Genomic DNA, 12,116 nt, shown 5'->3' on the forward strand with positions numbered 1-12,116 from the left:
AATACAAAGCGGAAGTGCAAAACCACATAGAAATGTTGAACATGTATTTAGTAATTGAGAATCTCCCCTTAATGTCTAGTTTCCGCTTTCAATTAATAATACAAAAAATTTTATATTGTTAACTTATTTTCAAGTTAAAAGTAAAAAGAACACTATGAAAGAAAATCAGAATTGAGAGTCAGTAATAGGGTAAAAGTGCTCTAAATTTTCTGGGTTTTATTACTGGAAAAAATATTAGGGTAAAGCAGTTAATGTTTGTGGCAGAAAGATGCCTTGAAAATAACCAGAGATACTGCTTACAGTCACCTAACAGCAAGAAGACTGTTCCTAGAGAGACCTCATGGAAAGCAGCACAATAAACTTAGTTATTAATGTACATTAAGTCAGTAACACACAAAGAAATTACAATTGCAGCAGAGAAACCCACAAAAACAAAACTGCAAAACATCCTTCTGTTGTACTTCTTTTCATATAGATAAGCTTTTCCAGAAAGACAATACACCAGTCTGAAAAGAACACACTGGAAAATTGGACACCTTCAAAGGAAGAGCCGTAGGATGCGTTAGACCAGAAAACATGCCTTACAGAGGAAGACATACCATCTGCTCAGGTCATCAGACGGGGGGGTTAAGAGGATCACAACCACTAAGCACCAGTATGGGAAGAAAGTATCAGCTATTAAAGGGTGGCGTGGGTTTTTTTAGTCAGATCAAGTAACAGTGAGCCACAATAGCTGGAAAGTGAAGCTAGATAAATTGAAAGAGAAAACAGTGCACATTTTTAACAAGGATGAAAAAAATCCCATGGGAACCAGTAACCCTATGAAGGAAACAGATCCTCTACCAACAGCAATCTTTACAAAAAGCTCAGATCCAGCGGGAGGATATTTTTGGCTGCATGATCTAGTGGAAGGTGTCCCTGCCCATGGCAGGGGGGGTGGAACTGGATGATCTTCAAGGGCCCTTCCAACCCAAACCATTCTATGACTCTATGATTATAGTGGCAGACATATGCTAGATGATTACAGAGGACACCGGCTGTGATGAAAGTAGCACTGATTCTGCACTGGAGCAGTAAGAAGAGCTCGCACAGATTGTGTTTCTGGCTTCATCACCAAAATAGGAGCCTCCATCTGAGGGACATGGACATAAAGGTACAAGAGCTTTGACCGTAACTGTGGCCTATTTGAAGACTTACAAGGTGAAGTCAGTGTAGAGGTGATATACTTGTAAAGATCCTCAGCATCACAGAGGACAGTCAAGGCATACCTGTGCTCCACCTTGGCTGCTCCAAGCTGTGAAGTTGTTGAACTGAACGGGTCTGTTTGGGCTGTCTGGCAAATATTCTGGGTACACCAGCAACCCGTACCTGTTTAGGAAAGAAAGTAAAGGACACTGTTTTTTTACAGTGTATGAATTCATGAGCAGATTTTCCTATTCATCATTTTGATATCTAAAATTTTAAATCTGTAACAGTTCTCTGCATGAGACTTTATCATTTAATCCAAAATCAAAAACTGGTGGATAGCAATGTTTGTTTTAGGCATCTAATCATGAGGGAGAACATACTTACAATTTCTTTTCAAGTATTTTCAGATTTAGCCATGACAAGGCTAACAACCAGTGTACGGTACCACTGACAGGTGCTCTCTGCGAAACACCCCCACCATACTCATGAGCTTTCAACCAGTGTTGGCTTCAGATGAGCCCGACATGAATCTGGACAGATAAGGCTTTGCTAGCTCTTGGACTCAGCTAACTTGTAGTACGCTCCAAGTGTAAGTGTTCCTGAATGCAGTCCTTAGTTTGACCTTCTCAGAGATTTCAAATCCAGATTAATATCCAGATTTCCTCAAAATTCAAGTGACACCATCCACTGATTTTTAGCACGATGTCATTTTTTACTATCATTTCTGGTTTAGGAAAGTACAGGAAAGAGCTACGGGAATAATTGTGATATGTAAAGTCTGACATTCACACAGCACCCTTTATCCCATTGCACTGCAAAGTGCTTGGTCTCCATTTCAATCCACTTAATCAAAGGCCAGACTCTAAGGGTTAAGTAGACATGCTGCTATGATATAAAGTATTTGTGGGTAAGAAATGCCACTTCAGGTTGTCTAAGCCAGTATACTGTCTCTAATGGTGACCTAACAATGATGTTAAAGGAGTGTAAGAAAGAAATTGTGTATCTGTTCTCCTGCATGCCACCCTCTTCTGCTCAAAACGTCTGGTATACTTAAAAATGAGCTTTCAGTTCAACACATGAGCACATGCTTTGCTGTTAATTGGTTAATGAGGAAACATGTTAAATGTGGCACCTTAAACTACATCAGGATCATTTAAACAAGGGGCTAAAGTGGAGGAGCTTGTTACCAGCACAGGAAAATGCTGCAAGTTAACAAATTGGGCTCATGAATGAAGAAGAAACAACTGTATTGAAACTACTATGGAAACCATTCACAGTCAGGCCCTGAAAAACAGCCCCAACCACAGTGCTGCTAAACTCTGATTCTGCTCTGCTGTGGAGAACTCTGCTTACAAGAAAGACCTTAAAAAGGTACAAAATGTGGAAAAAACAAACAAACAAAATAATACCTGAAAGGAGAGGCAAAGCCTTTCTGCTTATCACTGCAATTACAGTTAGTACTACCATGTATAGAAGGAAAATCTCTTTAACCAAAAATCCCAAAGTACCTTGTGCAGGAATGAGCTATGTTCTCACTGAAGGACAGGAGAGGCATTTTGGATGGTCCCTCAGGGGAGAGATGAAAGAAATAGCCATACCCAGCAGCACACACTGTGTTACCCTGCAAAGAAACATATGTGACTGTGAAAAAAAGATTACCACAGATTTCTAGAAATTAAAATAAACTTAAGAAAAACCCAAATTAAAATCCCAGCTGAACTCCATTCAAATTCTGGTAAATCTGGCTGGCAGAAGCTGGTACCTTGTTTCTGTGTCCTCAATCTTGTCCTGGTTTTGCTCTGTCCTTGGGCCAATCTTAAAAAAACTTATTCTCAAGTCACACAACAAGGGTTGGCCAAGCAATAAGAAACAAATGACAGAAAAGTGATATTGCCATAATTCTTAAAAATATAGATAAGAAAATAGTGTGTGGAAAACTTCTTACCCCTATAAAATCCTCTCTAAGTAGGAAGACAATGTCATGAAAGAAACAACTAAAAGAAACAACTAATCTTACTCAGACTTTTAGTAAATTACTTGCTTTGGATTATTTTTAACAGAGTAAGCGAATAACCATGGGAAGATGTGCTGTAAGTTATTGTCATTTAATATCTCTTAACGAAGAAATTACGGAGTTTAATTCTTTGTATTATTGCAAGAGGTGAAAAATAAGTGATCATAAAGTCTGCCTGGCCTTAAATTAGGAGTTTGGTACTTACAGACTCCGTAGCAAGTGGGTTATGTGGGTTATATACAGTGGGTTAGGAGCTTTTCTACTCTGGGAGAAAAACCTGCTCTTACCTTCTTCATTTGGACAGCGGCCAAACCTAATGTTGGATGGTGTCCATATAGCAACGTTTTCATGTGTGCATCTGGGCATGATCCCTCTCATCTACCTTAGATGTGTAAAAATTTGATGCTGAAGTCCAGGCCAGTAAACCTTTCCCTTTCCAGTCTATTCTTAGATAAGATGAATTGCCCTCTGGAGGTATCTAGTTCTCCAAGGGGAGTCTAAGATGAAATTTCTTGCAGAAAGAAGAGCTTGTTCTCTAAGATCGGGTTTGACACCCACCACTACCATTCATAGGTCATTGGACAGTGTTAAAACACTAATGACTTTTTGGTCCCTGATGGTCCAAACCAAAGCTAAGCCTGGTGGCCTAGAGGTGAAAGCTTCCATATACCAATTACTTTCTTCTGACCCATCCAAGTGTGTTCCCTGCAGTTATGATCTCTGACATCTGTCAAGCGACAAAGAGGTATCAATACCCAAAGCACTGCTTTCTCTATCCCCTGTGTAAAACTGCTGCTTTTTCTGAAAGTGCAGCCGCAGACCCTTTTCCTTTAACAAAACACTTCTGTAGTCCAGTCACATTATTTCCAGGATCTTTTACTTGCGACTCCAATCGTGCGTTCTACAGATGATTCATAAGGAAAAAAACTGCATATTTATTCAGCCAGCTAGTGGCTGGAGGGCAGGGGTTTTAGGCAAGCAGGGAATTTTGTGTGGAAATCAATTCTTTGTGGAAGTCAGTATATTACGAATGTCCGTGCAACCAAAATTCCAGAGAGAAATTACCTCCCTGAGCACGCCAAATACCTGGAGGTATGCACTGCAAGTCAGTAAAATAACGTGGCTGACGTTTTAAGTGTCTCTTAACTGTACAACACTGCTAATGTAAATATTTCATGAATTTCTTTTAGATAACCAGGTCTCAAACTGTTGACCATAAAGATGACGTTAAAGCTCTGAAGAGTGTGCCCAGCACCACTCCCCCAGTTTCAGAACCTGGCAGGATGCAAGGAGCACCCCCAAAGGTCTCACTTCACTGTGCCCTCACCTTGTAGAAGGTTTCAGAAAAGATCTCAGTAGGGATGAAACAGTGAGAAACAATTGATGCTAAACAGATACAGCCTCACCTCTTTGGTACTGTGGAGAATGGCTGGGTTGGGTGATATTGAGGAATAAACCCATTTATCAACAGCGTAACCATCAGTCACTCCTCTGACATGGAAACATGTGCTGATATCCACCCCATTCATTCATTCAAGCTGTTTCCCAGTCTTCAACACCAGGTCAAGAAAGGAAAGGGAGGATGCATGTTGAATTTCTTAAATCCCACCTGTATGCTGTTATGCATGAGCACTGCATGTTGGGTCTGGGATTAAAGGGCATTGAATGTTTATGAATAGTAAGTTACTAGAAAAGGTCCAAAACCCGCTGGGCCCAAGAGAACCAAGAGAAGAAGGTTAAAAATTACTTTTTTTTTTTTTTTTCCTGCACACAAAAATAAAACCAGGGACATAAGTCATGCACTTCAGTGACAAAAGGGCCAATATCAAAGAGATGCATCTTCAGTTCCTCATGCTGATAGCATTTAAAAGGCAAGAATCCAGCCTGCTAATGAAGATGTCTTATGACACTAAAAAGTGATAACCACTGCTTCCATGCTTTATTTAAAAAAAAAAAAAAAAAAAAAAAAAAAAAGAAAACAAAACAAACCTTGTAATAATAATCTTGCCCTTATGCTGCATGAGTATAAAATTTTATCTAACACCCTGATTCACAAATGCACTTAAGAACTTAAGTCAAATGGAAACCAGTGGGAACTGAGTCTCTGAATGTCTTTGTAGTCTCAGGTTTGAGTGACTGCTGTGCCCCAATTTCAACACCGTTTAGGAGACCACTGATTTTCAAGGAAATTTAAGCTCTTCAGTCACCGATGCTAATTTAGGCTCCCAAGTAAATTGAGCAGTTATGAAAATACTATTGCAGGACTCACTGTGGAAAGCTTAACCCATCATGCACAGAAGATGTAACACAGTCTAGATCTAGAGCCCTCTGTCTATCTTAGTTGTAATCTTTGCCTTAAGATTACAGCCTGTAAGTTTAAAACCAGTAATTGAAAGATGACAATCTGAAAGCAAAAATCAAGCAAACAGAAAACCCAACACTGACCTAACATTAAAATCTAGAGGGGGAAATTTCTATTCTATGTCATTGCCTGGAAACCAGGCAGTGGGAAGATGAGTCTTTCCCATTACACTCTTCAAACTTCCCTATTAAATTAAGATTGTAAATACCTAAAAAGCAATATCTAGTCTTGAGCCATTTGATCAGATAAAATGTGCTGAAACTCTGTAACATCATGACACCAGTGCTGGTCCAACATCCCTTGCATTTAGTGATTATTATTGTACTAAGGAAAAGGCCACGGCACAGGTGTTTTGCTTGGAAGAAGTGTGACTTTTTCTCTTAATATCCATGTCCTTTCATGGCTTCTGCTGAACACTGCCTGGTGCTGTAGAACAGTAAGTGCAGCTAATAACAATTTTAAGGTAGGCAACTTCATATTTTCCTTTTTCTGCTGCAATGCCTCAAATACCCCACTCTGAGAGACTGCTGACAATGAGGTTTACCAGCAACCCTTCAAGGGCCATCTGCTATTCTGCCTTGAGTAACACACCTCTGGAGAGCAGACTTAACCCTGGTGTTCAGGTACACAGCCACAGATGCAGTTTTGGGCATATCTATGAAGACATGTGAACCAAGAGAGCTAAGCAAATGTGCTGAAAACCGACCACAGTCAGTTCACATGTACCCATAGAGATAATTGCAGCAAACCTTTTCAAAAGCTGAGCCACTGGCGACTGAGTAGACAGCTCCAGGGTAAGTCAGTGCATGATAGTACAAAACTCTGTGTTTAGTGGAGCTGAAATTCATGTGATTCTGCCTAGTTGTTGTATTTTTTAACCATATTTGATGGTCTTAAAAATGATAAATATGCCCTTGAGGGAATTGCAGAAAAGTCCTCCTTCCTAAGTACTATTGCCTTTATACTAACATAGGAAATGTGTTGGTCCTTTTTTCACCTTCAAATTTTTGTGCAATTCTTTCCTCTTGGAACAGAAGCCCAGGAGGCGATTAGGTCTTCACATACAGTTAATAATTGCTTTGGTTTCTGTGGGTTAGCAATAGAACAGGTTAGGATTTTTTTTTTAAATGAAAGCGTGCATTTGTCACAACTGAAACTGTGGTAAGAAAGGTCAGTTTCAATGAAATTCCAGACTTAAAATAGTTGGGAAGGAAAAATGTTTGAAATTGGTGAAAATCATATTTTTTTTCCATGAAATACTTAAAAGTGACTCTTTATTCTGAAATGTGACTTGAATAAGACAAAAAAAGTATGGACTAAAAGTATGAACTAAAAGAAAGCATCAGAGAATTAGTGAATAAAAAGATTTTTACTGAGCTCAACTTTTTGATGTGAAGGTTGTTAGCCTGTTAGCTTTTTAGGAGTTTGATGGTTTATCACTATTTAGAATAGAGAAGCTTCATTTCTTTTAAAATCAATGTCATTTTTATAGGACAGGGAACACATTCTCCTTCTCACCCTGGAATGCAAATCCTGGACTGTATGTAAGTTGTCATTTTAAATCCAGACAGAGGTGCATTTGATATTGCTGAATTTTAGTGTGTTTGTCATCTGACCATTAAAATAGAGATTATTTTTGTTATAAAGACAGAAGTAGGAAAAAATTCTAGAGAAGCTGAGCTTGAACTTTTTTCCAGTTTTTTGAATCCATGAGTATTAGAAAATAAAACAACTTTTGAAAGTATCCCAGGATGAAGGATCTCACTGCAATATATCATTCCATTCAAGTGCAGTAAAATTTTCAGTAATAAATTTGCCCATTAATAGAATTTATTTTGTAATAGACATTTGTAATATCCTATCACAAGCACAGTTTCTGACAGTTCAGCCAAGAAGCAGATGTTGTGTATATGATCTCCCAGATAAATGAACTCCATAACTTTCTGATATCTTTGATTAGAGAGGAAATGTTACATTTTATACCTGAACTTCCTACCTTGATGTGGTTGACAGGAGCCCTGACATAGATCCCTGCCGGTGACAGTGTCTCAATGTTTGATAAACCGTCTGTTCCAGAAAGGCCAATCACTAGGTTGTTACTGACTCTGTTCCCCTCTTCCAGTCCTTCTCCTTTAAAATAAAATAAATTAAAAAAAAAAAAAAATTAAAAAAAAAGAGGAAAAAAAGAAAAATATAAAAAGAAAGAAAAAAGTAACAGAAATGTAAATATAACTGGAAAAACTCTATTATGCAATTCACAGAACTTGCTGGGGTTTGCCCTGCCTGCTTTGCTGGCATGGCCCACCTGGGAATTAGCTTTTGCTGCTAATTGTCCTTGGGTAAATCACTGTTTGAAAAACACTTAGAAACCTGTGTTTAACACACAGCAGAAGATGGCTGTGAGAAGGTCAAAGACTGCCATGACTGCTCAACACAGTGCGCAGCATGGAAAGGGAAAGACTGTGCTTCAGAAATGTCAGGAGGCCACTAGCAAGATCTGATCAACATTGTAAATGTGGTAAAAAACAGTTTCTGCCACTGAGAGCTTACACTTTAATGAGATAAAAACAATCAGGGAAAGGAATACTATGGTTCATATTCTACAAAGAGGCAGTGGAAACTGATTCTCAATGCAATATGCAGAAGACCCTGTACCAGGTGTTATCTATAACACCAGCCATACTGTACTGCAAGTTTATGGAGCAAATGAATAAAAGGTATATTATAAAGCACATTTACAGTTGGAAAAAGAAAGATTCAGAGTGGGGAAGTGGCTTACCTATGCACACACAGGCACGCTTCTGGCAGTACTAGAATTCAAAGTCCTATTTATCTCCTGTGTCTCCACCCAGTGTCCTACTTACAGGTAAGACAATTTCTAAATAAGAGCACCTAGTGCAACTCTGCAAAAAGTGGGGATTTTGCCCCCCTAAGCAATGAAACATGAGAAGAAAAAGGAAAAATCAATCAACCAATTGATCACACAACTCGGAGTCATGGGATGCCCCAGATCTAGTAACAGTATTGAAGTAGGGGGGAAAAAAAAAAAAAAGAAATATCTTTTTAAACTACACCATGAAGAAATGTGCCACCCAAAGGCAAAAAGTGGACAGTGCCATACAAGTCAAGTCCAAATAAGGACACATCAGCATATGTCCCACTGCTCTGGTGTTTTGGAAGCAGATTACATAGTGGAACATCTCTGGCCCACGCCAGAAGCCAATTAAATCTGTTTAGTTTTGTTTATCAAACGATTATTTTCAACTATACCTACTCAAGTTCTGTTCCAAATACAAATCCCTTCTCCAATCATTACTACCTCAAACGTAAGCCACTTCACAGGAAAACTGATGTGCTTTGGTTTTGGGAATGGCAGTAATTACTTTTAGCCTTCCTCTCAGTCTCTTGAGCCTTTCTCCATTTGTGGAACAAGATCCATTTAGGAAATATTTCCTTTCCAGGCTGTATTTACTACAAACAATGCCACTACCAGAGCATGAACAGGATCCTAAAGCAGTCCTTTTGACAGCCATATAGGTTTTCGAGGTGGCATAAAAGATCTTGGCTTCCAAGCTGAGACCTGGTGTGTCAATTAATTTTAAGCCCAGAGCGACTTTTTATGACTGTCTTGCAAACCCTCAGAAAATAAGGGTTTTAGATGAAATCACTGAAGGAGTCCAATTCTGGAGCTGCAAATAGCCAGCTATAATAAATATTCCTTCACAGGCAACAAAATGATATATAAATTCATCCATCAGACCCTCTGGAGCTGCTGACAGTGAAGCCATTAGAGACATCTTGGGGATAAGGTGTATTCAGGCTGAAACTTCAGTGGAAAGATTCAGCGCAGCCCAGAGCCCTTTAACTCAGACACATGTCCTAGCACGAGTGAGCCAAGGCATGTTGACAGGTTGGAGATCTTGTTCTGTTTCCCCATGGCCACAGGGGCTCTGTGCAAAACCTTGGGCAAGTCGTTGCATCTCTCTGAGCCAGCTCTCTTCATGTACAAGTTGTGTACAATCACTCCCACTTTACAGTCTCCTCTGTTTAAATCGTAATCTATCACTTCTCATTATGTTTATATACAGGACCTAGCATAGGGACTCGCTGTGTGTGTGGAACTGCAGGATCAGGACTGAAGGCTTTTTTTTTCCCCTCTGTTTATCTTAAAATTGGTCATTTTTATCCCATCTCTGACAGAAAACAAAAATTGAGCTATATCTTTAGGTATTCAGGCAACATGAGATCCCAGCAGAAGATGCTGCAAGTCAGTCTCCTGATGGTTAGTTAGGAGAAATATTTTGTTGTTTAACATTTTTGTTGCTCCAAGCTCCAATTTATTTAAGCGCTAAATCCTCTGCTTAACTTTTAACATATGCTTTCACTCCATTATCGTCGATGTCAAATGACTGAAGTTAAAGGTAAGTATGCTCTTAAATGCCTCACTGAACTGGGGTCTTAAATATTGCATAATGGTGCTCTTCCAAAAGACAGATAAATCAATCCCCTAAAAAAAATCTCCTTCTGCTTGTAGACTGAAAAAAAAAAAAAGAAAAGATCCAGATCAAATGAAGACTGACCTGAAGAAAGAGAGAGTGTATGGTCAAATGGAAACAGCTGCTGGGAGTTGTATGTGGAATCATGGGAGCTTTATTCCAGATTCATTGATACCAGAAAATGTGGAAGATGTGATTCTCAGGGTGTAGTTAAGGATCTGCCATTCTTTCCTCCAACGGGATTTTCATGCAAATGGTAATCAGCACATGTTGCTATTATATATAAGATAGTTATTTTCTTGTTTCACTTACCCAGCAGAAGCCCGTGGCCTGAAATGTTATAGAAAACATTGCTGTCCACACTAAGGTTTGAGATCCCGGTCAGATGGAGTCCTCGGCCAAAGGAGTCCATAACACAACAGCCGCGTATGTGAGAGTCTGGAAAGAAATGAGTGCTGTGAGCAAAAAGCACACTGCAGCTTGAAGGTTGGGACAGTCTTATTTTCGCTCCTCATCCTTTGATCTTGTGCAATTAATCCTTTTGGCTTCCATGAGACTGCTCGGTTGCAGCTGCCCACACATACTCACCTGGCAGATCTTTGCCAACAGGCTGGCATGGCTGAGATGGGCACAGTAGGGAAGAGTGGCCCTGAGCACAGAAATGGGTTACTGGAGGTGGTCCACTATTGTGAGGAAGGAGGAAGAGATCCAGTGAAAGGATGGGGTAAGATCCCAAGAGTGAAGTATGTTATGAGCCCAGGCAGTTAAATGATTGAAGTGGGATTGAAGGAGAGGAGGAACGTTTCAGAAGGGCAGTGAGGACAGAGCAGGTATCTTTTACAACTTGTCTTAGCCAGGCACGATGACCTGCCCACTGTACTCCAGAATCATAGCCAGTGCTGCCTTTTGCCATCAGGAAGCCTAGATTATCTCTCAGTGATGAAGATGGCATAGGAAAGGCATAAATGTGGGTTAGCTGAAGGGGGAAGTCCCATCCAGTACCCTTAAAACATTATTTGAAAACACCCAACTTGCTCCTATCACCACAAGTCTTCAGAGCCCTCACTGCCACTTTCACAGAGAGGAATTTTGCACTTACCAGTGAAAAAGTCAAAAGAACTTAATATGTTCCTTAACCTTCAGGTGAGAGAATTAAATTTTGGCCTATGCTACCGCACAGCCCTGAGCCACTTCACAGTATATTAGCGTATTTATTTCCAGAGCTAGAAGTAGCATGCCAACTCAGACGTGTGGCATAAAAATGAAATATTATTTTAGGAGAAGCTGTCCAGAGATGCAAAGGTAATAAAGCAGCTTAAAGCACTCCATCAAGTTTCATTTGGGCTTAGACTACAAGTGAGGTTTTCTCACATTTACCAATCCAATTTATCAACTGACCAAGACCTGAGCAGGTTTTGAGGACATATGCCCCAGCTTTGGGCAGGAAAAGGTGGACATTTGACATCATTTGGACCCACCTCCAGTGCAGTTGTCTCACCTGCCATCCATGCATTGCCAACAACAGTCAGGGCACTGCAGTGCTGCCGAAACGCTTGGCCCATGTGGTGGAATTGAACCCCCTCCACCCGGAGCCGACTCGCCTCTCCCTGGAAGGCCTCCACAACCACGATGGCCCCCAGGTCTCGAGACCCCAGCTGCCTCTCGCTTTGCTTGTACAGACACCTGGAGCCACCTAGAATACAACCCAGTGGGAGCTGTCAATGTTGCTTCTCCATGGTGACCATGGGACATGCAGAGTGCCCCAAGCGACATCATGAGACCCACCACATTGATTCAGTGAGACTCCAACTCCAGCAGCAATCTTAAACACGGGCCCAAAGACAAATAGCCACAGGCAAGCATATTTGATATTCCCTCTAAATGCTCTCATGGTTCCTTCCCTAAGAGTCTGGACATTTTTAGAGGAACATATATTAAAACCAGCAGGAAGCTGTGGTAGTTTTATGCCTTGGAAAGTTCCCTGTGTTCAATTTTAAATAGTCTTATGCACGGGAAAGATGGATTTGACATTGATTTAGCTTGGATGAGGTTCTTG

At 40.2% G+C, this 12,116-nt stretch overlaps 1 protein-coding gene across 1 annotated transcript in view; it reads right to left on the bottom strand.

Moving 5' to 3' along the window:
• The window catches only part of PKHD1 (PKHD1 ciliary IPT domain containing fibrocystin/polyductin), a 271,462-nt gene that overhangs the window by 134,439 nt on the left and 124,907 nt on the right, over positions 1 to 12,116 (bottom strand). Inside the window, exons 40-44 of the mRNA XM_074820252.1 lie at positions 11,559 to 11,753; positions 10,373 to 10,498; positions 7,561 to 7,694; positions 2,697 to 2,809; positions 1,269 to 1,368 (exon numbers count right to left, since the gene is read on the bottom strand). Coding sequence (XP_074676353.1) covers positions 1,269 to 1,368; positions 2,697 to 2,809; positions 7,561 to 7,694; positions 10,373 to 10,498; positions 11,559 to 11,753 — 668 coding nt within the window. The remainder of the gene's footprint in view (positions 1 to 1,268; positions 1,369 to 2,696; positions 2,810 to 7,560; positions 7,695 to 10,372; positions 10,499 to 11,558; positions 11,754 to 12,116) is intronic.

The sequence above is a fragment of the Strix aluco genome, chromosome 3 (genome assembly GCF_031877795.1).
Source record: "Strix aluco isolate bStrAlu1 chromosome 3, bStrAlu1.hap1, whole genome shotgun sequence".
Taxonomy (NCBI): Eukaryota; Metazoa; Chordata; class Aves; order Strigiformes; family Strigidae; genus Strix; species Strix aluco.